At 46.3% G+C, this 25,423-nt stretch overlaps 1 protein-coding gene across 9 annotated transcripts in view; it reads left to right on the forward strand.

Annotated features, from left to right (window-relative positions):
- The window catches only part of LOC106592409 (dystrophin), a 429,474-nt gene that overhangs the window by 263,732 nt on the left and 140,319 nt on the right, over positions 1-25,423 (forward strand). For all 9 annotated transcript variants that reach the window (XM_082963707.1, XM_082963700.1, XM_082963702.1 and 6 more), the window contains 4 exons: positions 6,505-6,685; positions 18,158-18,303; positions 22,942-23,154; positions 25,031-25,144. In XM_082963707.1, coding sequence (XP_082819833.1) covers positions 6,505-6,685; positions 18,158-18,303; positions 22,942-23,154; positions 25,031-25,144 — 654 coding nt within the window. The remainder of the gene's footprint in view (positions 1-6,504; positions 6,686-18,157; positions 18,304-22,941; positions 23,155-25,030; positions 25,145-25,423) is intronic.

A 25,423-nucleotide genomic window follows, 5' to 3' on the forward strand; every position in this document is an offset into this window, starting at 1 on the left:
CAAGAGAAGACAGGCTATGTGCACACTGCCCACAAAATGAGGTGGAAACTGAGTTGCACTTCCTAACCTCCTGCCCAATGTATGACCATATTAGAGACCCATATTTCCCTCAGATTACACAAATCCACAAAGAATTAGAAAACAAACTCGATTTTGATAAACTCCCATATCTATTGGGTGAAATACCACAGTGTGACATCACAACAGCAAGATTTGTGACCTGTTGCCACAAGAAAAGGTCAACCAGTGAAGAACAAACACCATTGTAAATACAACCCATATTTATGTTTATTTATTTTGCCTTTTGTACTTTAACCATTTTTACATCGTTACAACACTGTATATATACATAATATGACATTTGTAATGTCTATTCTTTTGGAAGTTCTGTGAGTGTAATGTTTACTGTTTATTTTTATTGTTTATTTCACTTTTGTATATTATCTACTCCACTTGCTTTGGAAATGTTAACATATGTTTCCCATGCCAATAAAGCCCTTGAATTGAATTGAGAGAGAGAGAGAGAGAGAGAGAGAGAGAGAGAGAGAGAGAGTGTGTGTGAGGGGACAGTGTGTGTGTGGGAGAGAACGAGCGAGTGTGAGAGGGGCCAGTGTGTGTGTGTGAGAGAGAGAGGGCTGTGTGTGTGTGTGTGTGTGTGTGTGTGTGTGTGTGTGTGTGTGTGTGTGTGTGTGTGTGTGTGTGTGTGTGTGTGTGTGTGTGTGTGTGTGTGTGTGTGTGTGTGTGTGTGTGTGTGTGAGAGAGAGAGGGCAGTGTGTGTGTGTGTGTGAGAGAGAGAGCAGTGTGTGTGTGTGAGAGAGAGAGAGAGAGCAGTGTGTGTGTGTGTGTGTGTGTGTGTGTGTGTGTGTATTTTCTGTGTCTGCATGTCTGACTGGGTCTCTTTCCATCATGTCTGCATACAGTACATGTCTACAGTTAACCATGTAAGTCTGTCTATACGTCTGTATGTCTGTCAAGTGCAGGGTTTATTTTCAACTCAAATATAACCCACCTGATTCATCTGTGTACACACACATAAATGTGCACGTGTGGGGTTGGAGCAAAAACCTGCATTCCTAGTAGCTTTCCCAGTGGAGAGATGACCACCTCTTGTGTAGTGTGTTAGGTGGTCCTGTCCTGTCTCCTGTTGTATAGCTGTTTAGTTAGGTGAGTCACTGCTCATAGTTGGTCCTGTCCTGTCTCCTGTTGTATAGTTGTTTAGTTAGGTGAGTCACTGCTCATAGTTGGTCCTGTCCTGTCTCCTGTTGTATAGCTGTTTAGTTAGGTGAGTCACTGCTCATAGTTGGTCCTGTCCTGTCTCCTGTTGTATAGCTGTTTAGTTAGGTGAGTCACTGCTCATAGTTGGTCCTGTCCTGTCTCCTGTTGTATAGCTGTTTAGTTAGGTGAGTCACTGCTCATAGTTGGTCCTGTCCTGTCTCCTGTTGTATAGCTGTTTAGTTAGGTGAGTCACTGCTCATAGTTGGTCCTGTCCTGTCTCCTGTTGTATAGCTGTTTAGTTAGGTGAGTCACTGCTCATAGTTGGTCAAGAGACCAATGGCACCCGATTCCCCCATAGAGCTCTGGTCAGAAGTAGTGCACTACATAGGGAATGGGGTTCCATTTGGGACGCAGGCAGCTCTGCTACCAGTGTTTTCCCTAGATGCATTTAGCAGCGGCCACTAATGTAGACGCATAGATGTATGTCCCAGGAAGAGCACTCCCTCCACAGGAAGACCCCACCCCTCCCCTCTACAGGAAGACCCCACCCCTCCCCTGCATAGGAAGACCCCAGGAAGACCCCACCCCTCCCCTGCGTAGGAAGACCCCAGGAAGACCCCACCCCTCCCCTCCATAGGAAGACCCCAGGAAGACCCCACCCCTCCCCTCCATAGGAAGACCCCAGGAAGACCCCACCCCTCCCCTCCATAGGAAGACCCCACCCCTCCCCTCCATAGGAAGACCCCAGGAAGACCCCACCCCTCCCCTCCATAGGAAGACCCCAGGAAGACCCCACCCCTCCCCTGCATAGGAAGACCCCAGGAAGACCCCACCCCTCCCCTCCATAGGAAGACCCCAGGAAGACCCCACCCCTCCCCTCCATAGGAAGACCCCAGGAAGACCCCACCCCTCCCCTCCATAGGAAGACCCCAGGAAGACCCCACCCCTCCCCTCCATAGGAAGACCCCACCCCTCCCCTCCATAGGAAGACCCCAGGAAGACCTCACCCCTCCCCTCCATAGGAAGACCCCACCCCTCCCCTGCATAGGAAGACCCCAGGAAGACCCCACCCCTCCCCTCCATTGGAAGACCCCAGGAAGACCCCACCCCTCCCCTCCATAGGAAGACCCCACCACTCCCCTCCATAGGAAGACCCCAGGAAGACCCCACCCCTCCCCTCCATAGGAAGACCCCACCGCCCCCCTCCATAGGAAGACCCCAGGAAGACCCCACCCCTCCCCTCCATAGGAAGACCCCACCCCTCCCCTCCATAGGAAGACCCCAGGAAGACCTCACCCCTCCCCTCCATAGGAAGACCCCACCCCTCCCCTCCATAGGAAGACCCCAGGAAGACCCCACCCCTCCCCTCCATAGGAAGAGCCCCGCCACCACACACACTAACTCTTCCACCGCTGCTGAAACAAATCGTAGGGGAAACACTTCATACAGTGTCATTCAGTATTCATACAACAATATTCTCTGTTCTGCATTCACCACAGAGAAAACGCATTGCCACTGGGAAGGTTTGCCATAAATATTTAATTGTAATAAAATCTAAATTGTACTATTTTGTAATGAATGGCTCAAAACAACAGCAAAACAGCACAAAGCTGTAATGAGATGTTAATGTATTGTGTAGACTGATAGATTAGACTTGGATACTACGGCCCCCTCTGATAGATTAGACTTGGATACTAAGACCCCCTCTGGTAGATTAGACTTGGATACTAAGACCCCCTCTGGTAGATTAGACTTGGATACTACGGCCCCCTCTGATAGATTAGACTTGGATACTAAGACCACCTCTGGTAGATTAGACTTGGATACTAAGACCCCCTCTGATAGATTAGACTTGGATACTACGGCCCCCTCTGATAGATTAGACTTGGATACTAAGACCCCCTCTTGTAGATTAGACTTGGATACTAAGACCCCCTCCGGTAGATTAGACTTGGATACTAAGACCCCCTCTGGTAGATTAGACTTGGATACTAAGACCCCCTCTGGTAGATTAGACTTGGATACTAAGACCCCCTCTAATAGATTAGACTTGGATACTACGGCCCCCTCTGATAGATTAGACTTGGATACTAAGACCACCTCTGGTAGATTAGACTTGGATACTAAAACCCCCTCTGGTAGATTAGACTTGGATACTAAGACCCCCTCTGATAGATTAGACTTGGATACTACGGCCCCCTCTGATAGATTAGACTTGGATACTAAGACCACCTCTGGTAGATTAGACTTGGATACTAAGACCCCCTCTGGTAGATTAGACTTGGATACTAAGACCCCCTCTGGTAGATTAGACTTGGATACTAAGACCCCCTCTGGTAGATTGGACTTGAATACTAAGACCCCCTCTGATAGATTAGACTTGGATACTACGGCCCCCTCTGATAGATTAGACTTGGATACTAAGACCACCTCTGGTAGATTAGACTTGGATACTAAGACCCCCTCTGGTAGATTAGACTTGGATACTAAGACCCCCTCTGATAGATTAGACTTGGATACTACGGCCCCCTCTGATAGATTAGACTTGGATACTAAGACCCCCTCTGGTAGATTAGACTTGGATACTAAGACCCCCTCTGGTAGATTAGACTTGGATACTAAGACCCCCTCTGGTAGATTAGACTTGGATACTAAGACCCCCTCTGGTAGATTAGACTTGGATACTAAGACCCCCTCTGGTAGATTAGACTTGGATACTAAGACCCCCTCGGGTAGATTAGACTTGGATACTAAGACCCCCTCTGATAGATTAGACTTGGATACTAAGACCCCCTCTGGTAGATTAGACTTGGATACTAAGACCCCCTCTGGTAGATTAGACTTGGATACTAAGACCCCCTCTGATAGATTAGACTTGGATACTAAAACCCCCTCTGGTAGATTAGACTTGGATACTAAGACCCCCTCTGGTAGATTAGACTTGGATACTAAGACCCCCTCTGATAGATTAGACTTGGATACTAAAACCCCCTCGGGTAGATTAGACTTGGATACTTAGACCCCCTCTGATAGATTAGACTTGGATACTAAGACCCCCTCTGGTAGATTAGACTTGGATACTAAGACCCCCTCTGGTAGATTAGACTTGGATACTAAGACCCCCTCTGGTAGATTAGACTTGGATACTAAGACCCCCTCTGGTAGATTAGACTTGGATACTAAGACCCCCTCTGGTAGATTAGACTTGGATACTAAGACCCCCTCTGGTAGATTAGACTTGGATACTAAGATCCCCTCTGGTAGATTAGACTTGGATACTAATACCCCCTCTGGTAGATTAGACTTGGATACTAAGACCCCCTCTGATAGATTAGACTTGGATACTACGGCCCCCTCTGATAGATTAGACTTGGATACTAAGACCACCTCTGGTAGATTAGACTTGGATACTAAGACCCCCTCTGGTAGATTAGACTTGGATACTAAGATCCCCTTTGGTAGATTAGACTTGGATACTAAGACCCCCTCTGGTAGATTAGACTTGGATACTAAGACCCCCTCTGATAGATTAGACTTGGATACTAACACCCCCTCGGGTAGATTAGACTTGGATACTAAGACCCCCTCTGATAGATTAGACTTGGATACTAAGACCCCCTCTGGTAGATTAGACTTGGATACTAAGACCCCCTCTGGTAGATTAGACTTGGATACTAAGACCCCCTCTGATAGATTAGACTTGGATACTAAAACCCCCTCTGGTAGATTAGACTTGGATACTAAGACCCCCTCTGGTAGATTAGACTTGGATACTAAGACCCCCTCTGATAGATTAGACTTGGATACTAAAACCCCCTCGGGTAGATTAGACTTGGATACTTAGACCCCCTCTGTTAGATTAGACTTGGATACTAAGACCCCCTCTGGTAGATTAGACTTGGATACTAAGACCCCCTCTGGTAGATTAGACTTGGATACTAAGACCCCCTCTGGTAGATTAGACTTGGATACTAAGACCCCCTCTGGTAGATTAGACTTGGATACTAAGACCCCCTCTGGTAGATTAGACTTGGATACTAAGACCCCCTCTGGTAGATTAGACTTGGATACTAAGATCCCCTCTGGTAGATTAGACTTGGATACTAAGACCCCCTCTGCTAGATTAGACTTGGATACTAAGACCCCCTCTGATAGATTAGACTTGGATACTAAGACCCCCTCGGGTAGATTAGACTTGGATACTAAGACCCCCTCTGGTAGATTAGACTTGGATACTAAGACCCCCTCTGATAGATTAGACTTGGATACTAAAACCCCCTCTGGTAGATTAGACTTGGATACTAAAACCCCCTCTGATAGATTAGACTTGGATACTAAGACCCCCTCTGGTAGATTAGACTTGGATACTAAGACCCCCTCTGGTAGATTAGACTTGGATACTAAGACCCCCTCTGGTAGATTAGACTTGGATACTAAGACCCCCTCTGATAGATTAGACTTGGATACTAAAACCCCCTCTGGTAGATTAGACTTGGATACTAAGACCCCCTCTGATAGATTAGACTTGGATACTAAGACCCTCGCTGGTAGATTAGACTTGGATACTAAGACCCCCTCTGGTAGATTAGACTTGGATACTAAGACCCCTCTGGTAGATTAGACTTGGATACTAAGACCCCCTCTGATAGATTAGACTTGGATACTAAGACCCCCTCTGATAGATTAGACTTGGATACTAAAACCTAATCTGATTATTTATATATACAGTTGAAGTTGGAAGTTCACATACACCTTAGCCAAATACATTTAAACTCAGTTTTCACAATTCCTGACATTTCATTCTAGTAACAATTCCCTGTCTTAGATCAGTGAGGATCACCACTTTATTTTAAGAATGTGAAATATCAGAATAATAGTAGGGAATGATTTATTTCTGCTATTATTTCTTTCATCACATTCCCAGTGGGTCAGAAGTTTACATACACTCAATTAGTATTTGGTAGCATTGCCTTTAAATTGTTTAACTTGGGTCAAACGTTTCTGGTCTCTTTTCTCTTCCTGTCTTCATATCATCCTGTCTTCCTGTCTTCCTATTTTCATCTCTTCATGTCTTTCTCTCTTCCTGTTTTACTGTCTTCCTGTCTTACTGTCTTCCTGTCTTACTGTCTTCATCTCTTCCTGTCTTCATCTCTTCCTGTCTTTTTTCTCTTGCTTTCTGCTGATCTCTCTGTCTCACTCTCTCTTTTTTCTCCCTTTCACACCCCTTCCTCCTCTCCCTCTTCCCCTCTCCTCCCTCCCCCTCTCCCCTCTTCTCTCCTCCCCCCCCAGGAGGAGATAGCTCGTTTCTCCTCTCTGGAGCCCCAGGTCAACCTGCTGAAGGAGAAGCTGAAGGCACTGAGGGAGAAGGAGAATGCTCCTGTCTTCTTCGATGCAGACATCACTGACTTCACACAGCATCACCAGCAAGTCCTGGATGAGCTCCAGGCCCGAGAGAGACAGCTGGTGCTGGGTGAGAATATGGAACAGGACACAAACACAATGCAGGCGTGCACTTACACACAGGAACACAGAAAGGGGTCATGAGAGAAGAGAAAAAGCACACCACACCCGGTCAACTTCTGATTGTTAGGGGTTAATAGGTGAGTTTTAGGGGTTAAAGGTGAGGGTTAGGGGTTAATAGGAGAGGGTTAGGGGTTAGAGGTGAGGGTTAGGGGTTAATAGGTAAGGGTAGGGGTTAATAGGTGAGGGTTAGGGGTTAATAGGTGAGGGTTAGGGGTTAATAGGTGAGGGTTAGGGGTTAATAAGTAAGGGTAGGGGTTAATAGGTGAGGGTTAGGGGTTAATAGGTGAGGGTTAGGGGTTAATAGGTGAGGGTTTGGGTTTGGGGGAGGTAAGTGCTGTGGCACGTGCGACAGAGAGAGAGGAGAGGATAATATTTTGGAGAGGAGAAGGATTTTTTAGAGGAGAGAAGGATATTTTAGAGGAGAGGAGGTTGTTTTAGAGAAGAGGAGGTTGTTTTAGAGGAGAGGAGGTTGTTTTAGAGGAGAGGAGGTTGTTTTAGAGGAGAGGAGGTTGTTTTAGAGGAGAGGAGGTTGTTTTAGAGGAGAGGAGGGTATTTTAGAGGAGAGGAGGTTGTTTTAGAGGAGAGGAGGTTGTTTTAGAGGAGAGGAGGTTGTTTTAGAGGAGAGGAGGTTGTTTTAGAGGAGAGAAGGATGTTTTAGTGGAGAGGAGGTTGTTTTAGAGGAGAGGAGGTTGTTTTAGAGGAGAGGAGGTTGTTTTAGAGGAGAGGAGGTTGTTTTAGAGGAGAGGAGGTTGTTTTAGAGGAGAGGAGGTTGTTTTAGAGGAGAGAAGGATGTTTTAGAGGAGAGGAGGTTGTTTTAGAGGAGAGGAGGTTGTTTTAGAGGAGAGGAGGTTGTTTTAGAGGAGAGGAAGTTGTTTTAGAGGAGAGGAGGTTGTTTTAGAGGAGAGGAGGTTGTTTTAGAGGAGAGGAGGTTGTTTTAGAGGAGAGAAGGATGTTTTAGCGGAGAGAAGGTTGTTTTAGAGGAGAGAAGGATGTTTTAGAGGAGAGAAGGATGTTTTAGAGGAGAGGAGGTTGTTTTAGAGGAGAGAAGGATGTTTTAGCGGAGAGGAGGTTGTTTTAGAGGAGAGGAGGTTGTTTTAGAGGAGAGAAGGATGTTTTAGAGGAGAGGAGGATGTTTTAGAGGAGAGGAGGTTGTTTTAGAGAAGAGGAGGTTGTTTTAGAGGAGAGGAGGTTGTTTTAGAGGAGAGGAGGTTGTTTTAGAGGAGAGGAGGTTGTTTTAGAGGAGAGGAAGTTGTTTTAGAGGAAAGAAGGATGTTTTAGCGGAGAGGTTGTTTTAGAGGAGAGAAGGATGTTTTAGAGGAGAGGAGGTTGTTTTAGAGGAGAGGAGGTTGTTTTAGAGGAGAGAAGGATGTTTTAGTGGAGAGGAGGTTGTTTTAGAGGAGAGGAGGTTGTTTTAGAGGAGAGAAGGATGTTTTAGCGGAGAGGTTGTTTTAGAGGAGAGAAGGTTGTTTTAGAGGAGAGGAGGTTGTTTTAGAGGAGAGAAGGATGTTTTAGAGGAGAGGAGGTTGTTTTAGAGGAGAGGAGGTTGTTTTAGAGGAGAGAAGGATGTTTTAGTGGAGAGGAGGTTGTTTTAGAGGAGAGGAGGTTGTTTTAGAGGAGAGAAGGATGTTTTAGCGGAGAGGTTGTTTTAGAGGAGAGAAGGATGTTTTAGCGGAGAGGTTGTTTTAGAGGAGAGAAGGATGTTTTAGAGGAGAGGAGGTTGTTTTAGAGGAGAGGAGGTTGTTTTAGAGGAGAGGAGGTTGTTTTAGAGGAGAGGAGGTTGTTTTAGAGGAGAGGAGGTTGTTTTAGAGGAGAGGAGGTTGTTTTAGAGGAGAGAAGGATGTTTTAGAGGAGAGGAGGTTGTTTTAGAGGAGAGGAGGTTGTTTTAGAGGAGAGGAGGTTGTTTTAGAGGAGAGGAGGTTGTTTTAGAGGAGAGGAGGTTGTTTTAGAGGAGAGGAGGTTGTTTTAGAGGAGAGGAGGTTGTTTTAGAGGAGAGGAGGTTGTTTTAGAGGAGAGAAGGATGTTTTAGAGGAGAGAAGGATGTTTTAGCGGAGAGGAGGTTGTTTTAGAGGAGAGGAGGTTGTTTTAGAGGAGAGGAGGTTGTTTTAGAGGAGAGGAGGGTATTTTAGAGGAGAGGAGGTTGTTTTAGAGGAGAGGAGGTTGTTTTAGAGGAGAGAAGGATGTTTTAGAGGAGAGGAGGTTGTTTTAGAGGAGAGAAGGATGTTTTAGAGGAGAGGAGGTTGTTTTAGAGGAGAGGAGGGTATTTTAGAGAGGAGGAAGCAGAACACATCTCCATATGTAGAGTGGATGTCAGAGAGGGAGAGAGGGAGCTGGAGACAGTGTGCTCATGCTGGTTCAGCTGCTCTTTGTGTGTGTGTGTGTGTGTGTGTGTGTGTGTGTGTGTGTGTGTGTGTGTGTGTGTGTGTGTGTGTGTGTGTGTGTGTGTGTGTGTGTGTGTGTGTGTGAATGGGCTTATCAGAGAGCAGTAATATGAACACAGAGGGGTAAATGATAGAAAGTGTTAACAGTACTCACATGGGTCCTCTACTCACAGGGAATAGAAATATGCCTAATGTATGCTTAATTACGTTTCAAGTTCAAAGTGTGTCTGTATCAAATCAAATGTTATTGGTCACATACACATGGCTAGCAGATGTTAATGCGAGTGTAGCGAAATGCTTGTGCTTCTAGTTCCGACAGTGCAGTAATATCTAACAAGTAATCTACCAATTGCACAACAACTACCTTATACACACAATTGTAAAGGAATGAATAAGAATAAGTACATATAAATATATGGATGAGCGATGGCCGAGCAGCATAGGCAAGATGCAGTAGATGGTATAGAGTACAGTATATACATATGAGTAATGTAGGGTATGTAAACATTATATAAAGTGACATTGTTTAATAAAGTGACTAGTGATACATTTATTACATCCAATTTTGAATTATTAAAGTGGCTAGAGATTTGATTCAGTATGTTGGCAGCAGCCACTCAATGTTAGTGATGGCTGTTTAACAGTCTGATGGCCTTGAGATAGAAGCTGTTTTTCAGTCTCTCGGTCCCCGCTTTGATGCACCTGTACTGACCTCGCCTTCTGGATGAAAGCGGGGTGAACAGGCAGTGGCTCGGGTGGTTGTTGTCCTTGATGATCTTTTTGGCCTTCCTGTGACATCGGGTGGTGTGGTGTCCTGGAGGGCAGGTAGTTTGCCCCCGGTGATGCGTTGTGCAGACCTCACTACCCTCTGGAGAGCCTTACGGTTGTGGGCGGAGCAGTTTCCGTACCAGGCTGTGATACAGCCCGACAGGATGCTCTCAATTGTGCATCTGTAAACGTTTGTGAGTGTTTTCAGTGACAAGACAAATTTCTTCAGCCTCCTGAGGTTGAAGAGGCGCTGCTGCGCCTTCTTCACCACGCTGTCTGTGTGGGTGGACCATTTCAGTTTGTCCGTGATGTGTATGCCGAGGAACTTAAAACTTTCCATCTTCTCCACTGCTGTCCCATCGATGTGGATATGGAGGTGCTCCCTCTGCTGTTTCCTGAAGTCCACCATCATCTCCTTTGTTTCGTTGACATTGAGTGTGAGGTTATTTTCCTGACACCACACTCCGAGGGCCCTCACCTCCTCCCTGTAGGCCATCTTGTCGTTGTTGGTAATCAAGCCTACCACTGTAGTGTCGTCTGCAAACATTTTTACAATGTTTTACTTACCCCTTTTTCTCCCCAATTTCGTTGAATCCAATTGGTAGTCGTTACAGTCTTGTCTCATCGCTGCAACTCCTGTACAGACTCGGGAGAGGCGAACGTCGAGAGCCGTGCGTCCTCCGAAACACAACACAACCTAGCCACATTGCTTTTTGACACAACGCACATCCAACCCGGAAGCCAGCCGCACCAATGTGTCGGAGGAAACACCGTAAACCCGGTGACCTGGTCAGCGTGCACTGCGCCCAGCCCACCACAGGAGTCGCTAGTGCGCGATGAGACAAGGATATCCCTGCCGGCCAAACCCTCCCTAACCTGGACGACCCAGGGCCAATTGTGCGTCGCCCCATGGACCTCCCGGTCGCGGCCGGCTGCGGCAGAGCCTGGGCTCGAACCCAGAATCTCTGGTAGCACAGCTAGCACTGTGATGCAGTGCCTTAGACCACTGCGCCACAAGGCAGGCTCGTCTGCAAACTTGATGGTTGAGTTGGAGGCGTGCATGGCCACGCAGTCATGGGTGAACAGGGAGGACAGGAGAGGGCTGAGAACGCACCCCAGTGTTGAGGATCAGCGGGGTGGAGATGTTGTTTCCTACCCTCACCACCTGGGGGCGGCCCGTCAGAAAGTCCAGGACCCAGTTGCACAGGGCGGGCGTCTTGAGCTAATGACGAGTTTGGAGGGTATTATGGTGTTAAATGTTGAGCTGTAATCGATGAACAGCATTCTTACATAGGTAGTCCTGAATATGACCGTAAACACACCAGCCAGCTGGTCTGCGCATGCTCTGAGGACTCGGCCGGGGATGCCGTCTGGGTCTGCAGCCTTGCGAGGGTTAACACGTTTAAATGTTTTACTCACGTTGGCTGCAGTGAAGGAGAGCCCGCAGGTTTTGGTAGCGGGCCATGTTAGTGGCACTGTATTGTCCTCAAAGCGAGCAAAGAAGTTGTTTAGTCTGTTTGGGAGCAAGGCATCGTGATCCCCGACGGGGCTGGTTTTCTTTTTGGAATCCGTGATTGACTGTAGATCCTGCCACATACGTCTCGTGTCTGAGCCTTTGAATTGCGACTGTACTTTCTCTCTATACAGACGCTTAGCTTGTTTGATTGCCTTGCGGAGGGAATAGCTACACTGTTTGTATTCGGTCATGTTTCCGGTTGCCTTGCCATGATTAAAAGCAGTGGTTCACGCTTTCAGTTTTGCCCGAATGCTGCCATCAATCCACGGTTTCTGGTTATGGAAGGTTTTAATAGTCACCGTGGGTACAACATCACCGATGCACTTGCTAATAAACTCGCTCACTGAATCAGCGTATGCATCAATGTTGTTGTCTGAGGCTATCCGGAACATATCCCAGTTCAGGTGATCGGAGGAATCTTGAAGTGTGGAATCCGATTGGTCGGACCAGCGTTGAACAGACCTGAGCATGGGCTTTTCCTGTTTTAGTGTCTGTCTATAGGCTGGGAGCAACAAAATGGAGTCGTGGTCAGATTTGCCAAAAGGAGGGCGAGGGAGGGCTTTGTATGCGTCGCGGAAGTTAGAGTAACAATGATCCAGAATGCTGCCAGCCTGGGTCGTGCATTCGATATGCTGATAAAATTTAGGGAGCCTTGTTTTCAGATTAGCATTGTTAAAATCCCCAGCTACAATAAATTCAGCCTCAGGATATGTGGTTTCCAGTTTACATAGAGTCCAATGAAGTTCTTTCAGGGCGGTCGAGGTGTCTGCCTTTGGGGGATAAACACGGCTGTGATTATAATCAAAGAGAATTCCCTTGGTAGATAATGCGGTCCTGTAGTTCCTGTATGTTGTTATGATCACACCACAACTCGTTAATCATAAGGCATACACCCCCGCCTTTCGTCTTACCAGAGAGATATTTGTTTCTGTCGGTGCGATGCGTGAAGAAACCGGGTGACTGTACCGACTCTGATAACATATCCCGAGTGAGCCATGTTTCCGTGAAACAGAGAATATTACAATCTCGGATGTCTCTCTGGAAGGCAACCCTTGCTCGAATTTCATCTACCTTGTTGCCAAGAGACTGGACATTGGCGAGTAGTATACTCGGGAGCGGTGAGCGATGTGCCCGTCTACGGAGCCTGACCAGGAGGCCGCTCCGTCTGCCCCTTCTGCGGCGCCGTTGTTTTTGGTCACCTACTGGGATCCGATCCATTGTCCTGGGTGGTGGTCCAAACAGAGGATCCGCTTTGGGAAAGTCGTATTCCTGGTCGTAATGTTGGTGAGTTGACGTTTCTCTTATATCCAATAGTTCCTCCCGGCTGTATGTAATAAGACTTAAAATTTCCTGGAGTAACAATGTAAGAAATAACACATAAAAAAACGAAATACTGCATAGTTTCCTAAGAACGCAAAGTGAGGCGACCATCTCTGTCGGCGCCATGTTATTATGTGTGTGTGTGTGTGTGTGTGTGTGTGTGTGTGTGTGTGTGTGTGTGTGTGTGTGTGTGTGTGTGTGTGTGTGTGTGCGTGTTTCGGGGGGTGCAAAAGGAGCTGGAGAGGAGTGTGTGTGTGTTGTGTGCTTGTGTAAGTGTGAGTGTATTTCAGTATGTTGGTAAGTGGCAGGTTGTGTGTTGTGTAAGTGGGAGTGTATTTCAGTATGTTGGTAAGTGGCAGGTTGTGTGTTGTGTGCTTGTGTAAGTGTGAGTGTATTTCAGTATGTTGGTAAGTGGCAGGTTGTGTGTTGTGTAAGTGGGAGTGTATTTCAGTATGTTGGTAAGTGGCAGGTTGTGTGTTGTGTGAGTGTATTTCAGTATGTTGGTAAGTGGCAGGTTGTGTGTTGTGTAAGTGGGAGTGTATTTCAGTATGTTGGTAAGTGGCAGGTTGTGTGTTGTGTGTTGTGTAAGTGGGAGTGTATTTCAGTATGTTGGTAAGTGGCAGGTTGTGTGTTGTGTGTTGTGTAAGTGGGAGTGTATTTCAGTATGTTGGTAAGTGGCAGGTTGTGTGTTGTGTGTTGTGTAAGTGGGAGTGTATTTCAGTATGTTGGTAAGTGGCAGGTTGTGTGTTGTGTGTTGTGTAAGTGTGAGTGTATTTCAGTATGTTGGTAAGTGGCAGGTTGTGTGTTGTGTGAGTGTATTTCAGTATGTTGGTAAGTGGCAGGTTGTGTGTTGTGTGTTGTGTGAGTGTATTTCAGTATGTTGGTAAGTGGCAGGTTGTGTGTTGTGTGTTGTGTAAGTGGGAGTGTATTTCAGTATGTTGGTAAGTGGCAGGTTGTGTGTTGTGTGAGTGTATTTCAGTATGTTGGTAAGTGGCAGGTTGTGTGTTGTGTAAGTGGGAGTGTATTTCAGTATGTTGGTAAGTGGCAGGTTGTGTGTTGTGTAAGTGGGAGTGTATTTCAGTATGTTGGTAAGTGGCAGGTTGTGTGTTGTGTGTTGTGTAAGTGGGAGTGTATTTCAGTATGTTGGTAAGTGGCAGGTTGTGTGTTGTGTAAGTGTGAGTGTATTTCAGTATGTTGGTAAGTGGCAGGTTGTGTGTTGTGTGTTGTGTAAGTGGGAGTGTATTTCAGTATGTTGGTAAGTGGCAGGTTGTGTGTTGTGTAAGTGGGAGTGTATTTCAGTATGTTGGTAAGTGGCAGGTTGTGTGTTGTGTGTTGTGTAAGTGTGAGTGTATTTCAGTATGTTGGTAAGTGGCAGGTTGTGTGTTGTGTGTTGTGTAAGTGGGAGTGTATTTCAGTATGTTGGTAAGTGGCAGGTTGTGTGTTGTGGGAGTGTATTTCAGTATGTTGGTAAGTGGCAGGTTGTGTGTTGTGTGTTGTGTGTTGTGTGAGTGTATTTCAGTATGTTGGTAAGTGGCAGGTTGTGTGTTGTGTAAGTGGGAGTGTATTTCAGTATGTTGGTAAGTGGCAGGTTGTGTGTTGTGTGTTGTGTAAGTGGGAGTGTATTTCAGTATGTTGGTAAGTGGCAGGTTGTGTGTTGTGTGTTGTGTAAGTGGGAGTGTATTTCAGTATGTTGGTAAGTGGCAGGTTGTGTGTTGTGTAAGTGGGAGTGTATTTCAGTATGTTGGTAAGTGGCAGGTTGTGTGTTGTGTAAGTGGGAGTGTATTTCAGTATGTTGGTAAGTGGCAGGTTGTGTGTTGTGTGAGTGTATTTCAGTATGTTGGTAAGTGGCAGGTTGTGTGTTGTGTAAGTGGGAGTGTATTTCAGTATGTTGGTAAGTGGCAGGTTGTGTGTTGTGTGTTGTGTAAGTGGGAGTGTATTTCAGTATGTTGGTAAGTGGCAGGTTGTGTGTTGTGGGAGTGTATTTCAGTATGTTGGTAAGTGGCAGGTTGTGTGTTGTGGGAGTGTATTTCAGTATGTTGGTAAGTGGCAGGTTGTGTGTTGTGTAAGTGTGAGTGTATTTCAGTATGTTGGTAAGTGGCAGGTTGTGTGTTGTGTAAGTGGGAGTGTATTTCAGTATGTTGGTAAGTGGCAGGTTGTGTGTTGTGTGTTGTGTAAGTGTGAGTGTATTTCAGTATGTTGGTAAGTGGCAGATTGTGTGTTGTGTGTTGTGTAAGTGTGAGTGTATTTCAGTATGTTGGTAAGTGGCAGGTTGTGTGTTGTGTGTTGTGTGAGTGTATTTCAGTATGTTGGTAAGTGGCAGGTTGTGTGGTACAACTATCATCAAGGAACATTTCAGTGTTTTCCCCTATAGGGAACAGTGATTGTGATTACAGCTACTATGTTCTCCTTTCACTACCTCACTGCAGCTCAACCATCCTCACCTCACACACACAAACACACACATTCTCTCTCACGTTCACTTGCACTCTCACTCCAGTGGAGGCTGAGGGGAGGACGGCTCATAATAGTGGTTGGAATGGATCGAATGGAATGCCATCAAACACCTGGAAACCATGGAAACCATGTGTTTGATGTATTTGATACCCTTCCACTGATTCCGCTCCAGTCATTACCACGAGCCCATCCTCCCCAATTAAGGTGCCACCAACCTCCTGTGTCTCACAGGCCAGGAGTCCTGATAATTACTTTGATCACTAAAGCGTTCACATAAAGTAGAATAACGATTCAACCACTTCTCCTTTAGCGTTCTCCATTTTCATACATGGCTGCCCCCCAACAAACAAACAGGAAATACAAACAAAACATTAGCATACTGTACATACAGACCTAACTGTGGACTAGCAGTTAACTAGCTAACGATGCAGAGTGGACTGTGAGTGGATAATGAATTCATGGACTGAGACAGGAACAGAGACAGACTACATACAGAGAGTGAGACAGAGCCTGCTGCTCTAGAAAAATACCTGTCTAGACAGGGAGATGATCATGTAGAGTGGACAGATCCCCAGACAGGGAGAGGATAATGCAGAGTGGACAGACCCAAAGACAGTCAGATGGAGAGGATAATGCAGAGTGGACAGACCCCCAGACAGGGAGAGGATAATGCAGTGTGGACAGACCCAAAGACAGTCAGATGGAGAGGATAATGCAGAGTGGACAGACCCCCAGACAGGGAGAGGATAATGCAGATTGGACAGACCCAAAGACAGTCAGATGGAGAGGATAATGCAGAGTGGACAGACCCCCAGACAGGGAGAGGATAATGCAGAGTGGACAGACCCCCAGACAGGGAGAGGATAATGCAGAGGGGCAGACCCCCAGACAGGGAGAGGATAATGCAGAGTGGACCGACCCCCAGACATGGAGAGGAGAATGCAGAGTGGACAGACCCCCAGACAGTCAGATGGAGAGGATAATGCCAAGTGGACAGAAAGTCAGACAGAGAGAGGATAATGAAGAGTGGGTAGACCCCCAGACAGGGAGAGGATAATGAAGAGTGGGTAGACCCCAAGACAGGGAGAGGATAATGCAGAGTGGACAGGCCCACAGACATGGAGAGGATAATGCAGAGTGGACAGACCCCCAGACAGTCAGATGGAGAGGATAATGCCAAGTGGACAGACAGTCAGACAGAGAGAGGATAATGAAGAGTGTGTAGACCCCCAGACAGGTAGAGGATAATGCAGAGTGGGCAGACCCCAAGACCCCCAGACAGGTAGAGGATAATGCAGACAGAAAAGGATCATGCAATGTGGGCAGACAGTCAGACAGGGTGAGGGTAATATAGAGTTGGCAGGCAGTCAGACAGCAGGCCAGAAGAGCTGTGGGTATATAGTGTATTATAGTGAAGTGGTAGAGCCTGACAGCAGGCCAGAAGGGCTGTGGGTATATAGTGTATTATAGTGAAGTGGTAGAGCCTGACAGCAGGCCAGAAGGGCTGTGGGTATATAGTGTATTATAGTGAAGTGGTAGAGCCTGACAGCAGGCCAGAAGGGCTGTGGGTATATAGTGTATTATAGTGAAGTGGTAGAGCCTGACAGCAGGCCAGAAGGGCTGTGGGTATATAGTGTATTATAGTGAAGTGGTAGAGCCTGACAGCAGGCCAGAAGGGCTGTGGGTATATAGTGTATTATAGTGAAGTGGTAGAGCCTGACAGCAGGCCAGAAGGGCTGTGGGTATATAGTGTATTATAGTGAAGTGGTAGAGCCTGACGGCAGGCCAGAAGGGCTGTGGGTATATAGTGTATTATAGTGAAGTGGTAGAGCCTGACAGCAGGCCAGAAGGGCTGTGGGTATATAGTGTATTATAGTGAAGTGGTAGAGCCTGACAGCAGGCCAGAAGGGCTGTGGGTATATAGTGTATTATAGTGAAGTGGTAGAGCCTGACAGCAGGCCAGAAGGGCTGTGGGTATATAGTGTATTATAGTGAAGTGGTAGAGCCTGACAGCAGGCCAGAAGGGCTGTGGGTATATAGTGTATTATAGTGAAGTGGTAGAGCCTGACAGCAGGCCAGAAGGGCTGTGGGTATATAGTGTATTATAGTGAAGTGGTAGAGCCTGACAGCAGGCCAGAAGGGCTGTGGGTATATAGTGTATTATAGTGAAGTGGTAGAGCCTGACGGCAGGCCAGAAGAGCTGTGGGTATATAGTGTATTATAGTGAAGTGGTAGAGCCTGACAGCAGGCCAGAAGAGCTGTGGGTATATAGTGTATTATAGTGAAGTGGTAGAGCCTGACGGCAGGCCAGAAGAGCTGTGGGTATATAGTGTATTATAGTGAAGTGGTAGAGCCTGACGGCAGGCCAGAAGGGCTGTGGGTATATAGTGTATTATAGTGAAGTGGTAGAGCCTGACAGCAGGCCAGAAGGGCTGTGGGTATATAGTGTATTATAGTGAAGTGGTAGAGCCTGACAGCAGGCCAGAAGGGCTGTGGGTATATAGTGTATTATAGTGAAGTGGTAGAGCCTGACAGCAGGCCAGAAGGGCTGTGGGTATATAGTGTATTATAGTGAAGTGGTAGAGCCTGACAGCAGGCCAGAAGGGCTGTGGGTATATAGTGTATTATAGTGAAGTGGTAGAGCCTGACAGCAGGCCAGAAGGGCTGTGGGTATATAGTGTATTATAGTGAAGTGGTAGAGCCTGACAGCAGGCCAGAAGGGCTGTGGGTATATAGTGTATTATAGTGAAGTGGTAGAGCCTGACAGCAGGCCAGAAGGGCTGTGGGTATATAGTGTATTATAGTGAAGTGGTAGAGCCTGACAGCAGGCCAGAAAGGCTGTGGGTATATGGATGTCTGTCCGTCCATCCACTCACCCATCCATCCATCCATCCATCCATCCTTCCATCCATCCATCCATCCAGCCCTCGATCCCTACCTCCCTCCCTCCATCCCCTAACCATTATTGTTTCTCTCCCTCCAGTTCAGGAGAGCCTTCCTCCAGTGCTCTATAAGGAGACAGTATCTACTCTGTTGGCCTGGTTACAGCAGTGTGAGGCGAGGCTAGCCATCCCCTCTACAGCCGTCACTGAATACCCTACCATGGAAGGGAGACTGAAGGATGTCAAGGTACTGAACCGCTCTGGATGTCTGGTTGGCTGTGTGTCTGGCTGACTGGTTGGGTGGGTGGGTGGCTGTCTGTTTTATTATGAGGATTCTGCCACAAAACACCCATAACAATTTCTGCTTGCACACTGTTATTAATGCAACCTAGTTGAACAGCCCGCGTACTGAATCAACGTATTAACAGTCAAGACAAGACCAGAAACAAGAGGCTGCTTCACATCATGATCTAGTTCAGTGGAAGTGCAGTAACCCTTGATGAGGAGATGCCAGCAGGGCTTCCAGGATAAATAGTTGTTCTCTGCTGCTTTACATTCAGAGAGCACTAACAGAGCAGAGCAGTGCCTCACTGCAATTATGAGAAATGGAGAAATGTTATTGACGACAGAGGAAAACCCAGAGGATCAAATCAGTGTGTTTTTCCCTCTCTCTATCTATGGATGTCCCAGGGTTACTGCCACACACCACGGACTAAGGCTGTGTCCGAAATGGTACCCTGTTCCCTATGTAATGCACTACTTTTGACCAGATATAGGATCTGGTCAAAATTAGTGCACTTCATAAGGATTAGGGTTCCATTTGGGACACACTAAAGACTCATTTTACCTTGTTATTGTGACAAAATGAATCACCCTGTAAAAACACTAAGACTTTTTATGGCCTTGTTGTTTTCATTAAGTTCTGGTGCTAAATTGATGTTCTCTGAGACTTTAAATCCAAGGTCAGATCAGTTTAACCTGAGATACAGTGGCTTGCGTAAGTATTCACCCCCCTTGGCATTTTTCCTATTTTGTTGCCTTACAACCTGGAATTAAAATTGATTTTTGGGGGTTTGTATCATTTGATTTACACAACATGCCAACCTCTTTGAAGATGCAAAATGTATTTTATTGTGAAACAAACAAGAAATAAGACCAAAAAAAACAGAACACTTGAGCATGCATAACTATTCCCCCCCCCCCCCATAACCCCCACCCCAACCAATACTTTTTGCAGCAATTACAGCTGCAAGTCTCTTGGGGTATGTCTCTATACGCTTGGCACATCTAGCCACTGGGATTTTTGCCCATTCTTCAAGTCAGATCTGCTCCAGCTCCTTCAAGTTGGATGGGTTCTGCTAGTGTACAGCAATCTTTAAGTCATACCACAGATTCTCAATTGGATTGAGGTCTGGGCTTTGACTAGGCCATTCCAAGACATTTAAATGTTTCCCCTTAAACCACTTGAGTGTTCTTTAGCAGTATGCTTAGGTTCATTGTCCTGCTGGAAGGTGAACCTCCGTCCCAGTCTCAAATCTCTGGAAGACTGAAACAGGTTTCCCTCAAGAATTTCCCTGTATTTAGTGTTATCCATCATTCCTTCAATTCTGACCAGTTTCACAGTCCCTGCCGATGAAAAACATCCCCACAGCATGATGCTGCCACCACCATGCTTCACTCTGGGGATGGTATTCTCAGGGTGATGGGAGGTGTTGGGTTTGTGCCAGACATAGCGTTTTCCTTGATGGTAAAAAAGCTCAATTTTAGCCTCATCTGACCAGAGTACCTTCTTCCATATGTTTGGGGAGTCTCCCACAAGCCTTTTGGCGAACACCAAACATGTTTGCTTATTTTCTTCTGGCCACTCTTCCATAAAGCCCAGCTCTGTGGAGTGTATGGCTTAAAGTGGTTCTATGGACAGATACTCCAATCTCCGCTGTGGAGCTTTACAGCTCCTTCAGGATTATCTTTGGTCTCTTTGTTGCCTTTCTGATTAATACCCTCCTTGCCTGATCCGTGAGTTTTGGTGGGCGGCCCTCTCTTGGCAGGTTTGTTGTGGTGCCATATTCTTTCCATTTTTTAATAATGGATTTAATGGTGCTCCGTGGGATGTTCAAAGTTTCTGATATTTTTTTATAACCCAACTAATTATGTAACTTCTGAAGGTAATTGGTTGCACCAGATCTTATTTAGGGGCTTCATAACAAAGGGGGTGAGTACATATGCATGCGCCACTTTTCCGTTTTTTAAATTTTTTATATTTTTTGAAACAAGTCATTTTTTTTCATTTCACTTCACCAATTTGGACTATTTTGTGTATGTTCATTACATGAAATCCAAATAAAAATCCATTTAAATTACAGGTTGTAATGCAACAAAATAGGAAAAACGCCAAGGGGATGAAGACTTTTCCAAGGCACTGTAGTTAGGATGTTCTACCTCACATGGCAGCAGGATGTAATCTTAGTTAGGATGTTTTACCTCACAGGGCAGCAGGATGGAATCTTAGTTAGGATGTTCTACCTCACAGGGCAGCAGGATGGAATCTTAGTTAGGATGTTCTACCTCACAGGGCAGCAGGATGGAATCTTAGTTAGGATGTTCTACCTCACAGGGCAGCAGGGTGGAATCTTAGTTAGGATGTTCTACCTCACAGGGCAGCTGGGTGGAATCTTAGTTAGGATGTTCTACCTCACAGGGCAGCAGGATGGAATCTTAGTTAGGATGTTCTACCTCACAGGGCAGCAGGGTGGAATCTTAGCTAGTATGTTCTACCTCACAGGGCAGCAGGGTGGAATCTTAGTTAGGATGTTCTACCTCACATGGCAGCTGGGTGGAATCTTAGCTAGGATGTTCTACCTCACAGGGCAGCAGGATGGAATCTTAGTTAGGATGTTCTACCTCACAGGGCAGCAGGATGGAATCTTAGTTAGGATGTTCTACCTCACAGGGCAGCAGGGTGGAATCTTCTCCCTTCTCCGTGCTATCTAGGGGTAGTCAGTAGAACATCTCTGCATAGTAATTTGCTAAAATATTATAATCGTTACGATACATTTTTTCTAAACTTGTCCCCAGTTACTGTTCTTGGATATTATAATAAACACTATCAATATCTCTCATTCCGATGGATATAAAGGTGTTCACGCCAATACTAAACAACTTGATCCCTCCCCAGAATGAAAATGCCTATAGGCCTATACATTGATGTCTCTTTCTGCTTCTAGACATCTTTTTAAAGTTAAAGTCTTAACCATACAGACCCAGAGAGGCTACCTACCACCACTGGCAATGATTACTGTCTGAAACCTGGAGATGAACACCTGTCTCTTCTCTCTGTCCTGTGATTCTCCAGGAGACATTTACCCTGAGGCCGTTATATCTCATAGCTTCATTAGTGAGCCCTAGTATTGACCGAACAGGATGGAGAGGGAGGGAGGGGATACTGCCCCTTATTAGCTAAACAGTCAAACTAATGTTGTGTGTGTGTGTGTTTTGTTTGAGCATTGATTGTTTTCACATCGTCACACCGCCACACATAGTATGAATAATAATGTTATCTAGTGTTTGTTTGTTAAAGGGTAAATCCACTCTCTCAAGTTGTCTTGATTTTCTAGCCTACTTGTCTTGGCTGACTCCCAGACAGTTCTAACGTACATATTTTGATTATTCATCTGTCTTCATCAGCCTCTGGCTACCATTAACCTGAAAAGTCCCAAATCTCCAATTGACCGATAGGCCCTTCTCCCTAGACAGAGAGGGCAGAGTGGCTAGAGGTCACCAGGCACTTCTCCCTAGACAGAGAGGGCAGAGTGGCTAGAGGTCACCAGGCACTTCTCCCTAGACAGAGAGGGCAGAGAGGCTAGGGGTCACCAGGCCTGCCCTAAACAGAGAGGGCAGAGGGGCTAGGGGTCACCAGGCCCTTCTCCCTAGACAGAGAGGGCAGAGGGGCTAGGGGTCACCAGGCCCTTCACCCTAGACAGAGAGGGCAGAGGGGCTAGGGGTCACCAGGCACTTCTCCCTAGACAGAGAGGGCAGAGGGGCTAGGGGTCACCAGGCCCTTCTCCCTAGACAGAGAGGGCAGAGGGGCTAGGGGTCACCAGGCCCTTCTCCCTAGACAGAGAGGGCAGAGGGGCTAGGGGTCACCAGGCCCTTCTCCCTAGACAGAGAGGTCAGAGGGGCTAGGGGTCACCAGGCCCTTCTCCCTAGACAGAGAGGGCAGAGGGGCTAGGGGTCACCAGGCCCTTCTCCCTAGATAGAGAGGGCAGAGGGGCTAGGGGTCACCAGGCCCTTCTCCCTAGACAGAGAGGGCAGAGGGGCTAGGGGTCACCAGGCCCTTCTCCCTAGACAGAGAGGGCTAGGGGTCACCAGGCCCTTCTCCCTAGACAGAGAGGGCAGAGGGGCTAGGGGTCACCAGGCCCTTCTCCCTAGACAGAGAGGGCAGAGGGGCTAGGGGTCACCAGGCCCTTCTCCCTAGACAGAGAGGGCAGAGGGGCTAGGGGTCACCAGGCCCTTCTCCCTAGACAGAGGGCAGAGGGGCTAGGGGTCCATTTGGACTTCAGACATAGTCCTCAAAGCTACTCTTCAGCTGCCTCTGGTTTGCATTAACCTCCATCGACCAAAAATGAATAAATAACCAAGGGGGGATTTATTTCTGTGCTCCCCCCCAAAAAACTCCTATCTGCATCTTTCCATCAGTGCCCCCTCTGGGTGGCTAGCGTCCATGGAATTAAAATAACTATCCTGCTAAAAAGTCCTCATATGGCCAAATCATAACTAACATTTTCTCTTAATCATACATTGTTATCAATAAGAGACTTCAGTGAAAATGTGAAAGTTTGGATTCACCCTGTATTGAGTACAACCATCTCCATGTCCTTCCCCACAGGTAATGCAGGTTGCGCTTGCAGAGCACCAGAGTGAGGTGGACTACCTGACGTCTACAGTGGACCAGGTTTTTCAGAAGGCCCCTCCAGAGATCAGTCACAAGTACAGGACAGAGATGGACAGCATCATGACTCGCTGGAGACGCCTGTCCTCAACGCTGGGGGAACAGGCCACCAAGATAACAGAGCTTATGGCTAAATTACTGCAGTTCCAGGTACCGTGGGGTTGGAGGGGGGTGGGGGGGTGCTGCGAGAGAGAGGGAGAGAGGGAGCGAGAGAGACTAGAAAGAGAGCGAAATAGAGGGAGAGCAAGTAGAACAAGGGAGAGGGAGAGCGAGCTAGAGAGAGAGAAGGAGAGAGGGATGGAGAGAGGGATGGAGAGAGGGAGGGAGAGAGGGAGACAGAGATGAAGACACAGAGATGAAGAGACAGAGATGAAGAGACAGAGATGAAGAGACAGAGATGAAGAGACAGAGATGAAGAGACAGATATGAAGAGACAGAGATGAAGAGACAGATATGAAGAGAGAGATGAAGAGACAGAGATGAAGAGAGAGATGAAGAGATAGATATGAAGAGAGAGATGAAGAGACAGAGATGAAGAGACAGAGATGAAGAGATAGATATGAAGAGAGAAATGAAGAGACAGAGATGAAGAGATAGATATGAAGAGATAGATATGAAGAGAGAGATGAAGAGACAGAGATGAAGAGAGAGATGAAGAGATAGATATGAAGAGAGAGATGAAGAGACAGAGATGAAGAGATAGATATGAAGAGATAGAGATGAAGAGACAGAGATGAAGAGAGAGATGAAGAGACAGAGATGAAGAGACAGAGATGAAGAGACAGAGATGAAGAGATAGATATGAAGAGATAGATATGAAGAGACAGAGATGAAGAGACAGAGATGAAGAGATAGAGATGAAGAGACAGAGATGAAGAGACAGAGATGAAGAGATAGATATGAAGAGATAGATATGAAGAGACAGAGATGAAGAGACAGAGATGAAGAGACAGAGATGAAGAGACATAGATGAAGAGACAGAGATGAAGAGAGAGATGAAGAGACAGAGATGAAGAGACAGAGATGAAGAGATAGATATGAAGAGATAGATATGAAGAGAGAGATGAAGAGACAGAGATGAAGAGATAGAGATGAAGAGACAGAGATGAAGAGAGAGATGAAGAGACAGAGATGAAGAGACAGAGATGAAGAGAGAGATGAAGAGACAGAGATGAAGAGATAGAGATGAAGAGATAGAGATGAAGAGACAGAGATGAAGAGATAGATATGAAGAGATAGATATGAAGAGATAGATATGAAGAGACAGAGATGAAGAGATAGAGATGAAGAGATAGATGAAGAGACAGAGATGAAGAGACAGAGATGAAGAGACAGAGATGAAGAGACAGAGATGAAGAGACAGAGATGAAGAGATAGATATGAAGAGACAGAGATGAAGAGACAGAGATGAAGAGACAGAGATGAAGAGACAGAGATGAAGAGATAGATATGAAGAGATAGATATGAAGAGACAGAGATGAAGAGATAGATATGAAGAGACAGAGATTAAACTTTGTTTTGTATATTATCTACCTCACTTGCTTTGGCAATATTAACATATGTTTCCCATGCCAATTTAATTGAATTGAATTGCATTGAAGTGATGGAGACAGAGATGAAAAGATAGAGACAGAGATGAAGAGACAGAGATGAAGAGACAGAGATGAAGAGACAGAGACAGAGATGAAGAGATAGAGACAGAGATGAAGAGACAGAGATGAAGAGATAGAGACAGAGATAGAGACAGAGATATAGAGACAGAGATAGAGACAGAGATATAGACAGAGATGAAGAGATATAGATCTGTGAGTGAGTGTACCATATGTTCCAGTGTAAATGACTGTAAGGAGGACAATATCAATGTGGACTTTGCTGTCAGTGTCTGCATAATGATGTGAAGACACAGAGGAAGTGGATGGGTGACGCTGACATGTTTCTAACTTTGTTTGCATGTGCGCCTATAAATGACTCTAAGCACATTGTCAGTTCTGTGCTGTCTGTCAACCTATCTGTCTGTGTCTCTCAGAATGACGTGAAGACTCTGAGGAAGTGGATGGCTGATGTTGACGTGTTCCTGAATGAGGAGTGGCCAGCACTGGGGGACTCAGAGGCCCTGCAGAAACAGCTGGAGCAGTGCACTGTAAGACCTGGCAACCTTCTTTCACCTTCTCTTTGGCAGCCTGTCTCTCACTTTCTCTCCCCTGGCAACCTGTTATTCACCTTCTCTCACCTGGCAACCTGTCATTCACCTTCTCTCACCTGGCAACTCTCTATTATTAGCAGAGGAATTGTGACCTCTAAACGTCACCCCAGTAAATGAACCCTAGGGCATACAGCTCAGTAAATGAACCCTAGGGCATACAGCTCAGTAAATGAACCCTAGGGCATACAGCTCAGTAAATGAACCCTAGGGCATACA

This window comes from Salmo salar, chromosome 17, assembly GCF_965601325.2.
Source record: "Salmo salar chromosome 17, fSalSal1, whole genome shotgun sequence".
Lineage (NCBI taxonomy): Eukaryota > Metazoa > Chordata > Actinopteri > Salmoniformes > Salmonidae > Salmo > Salmo salar.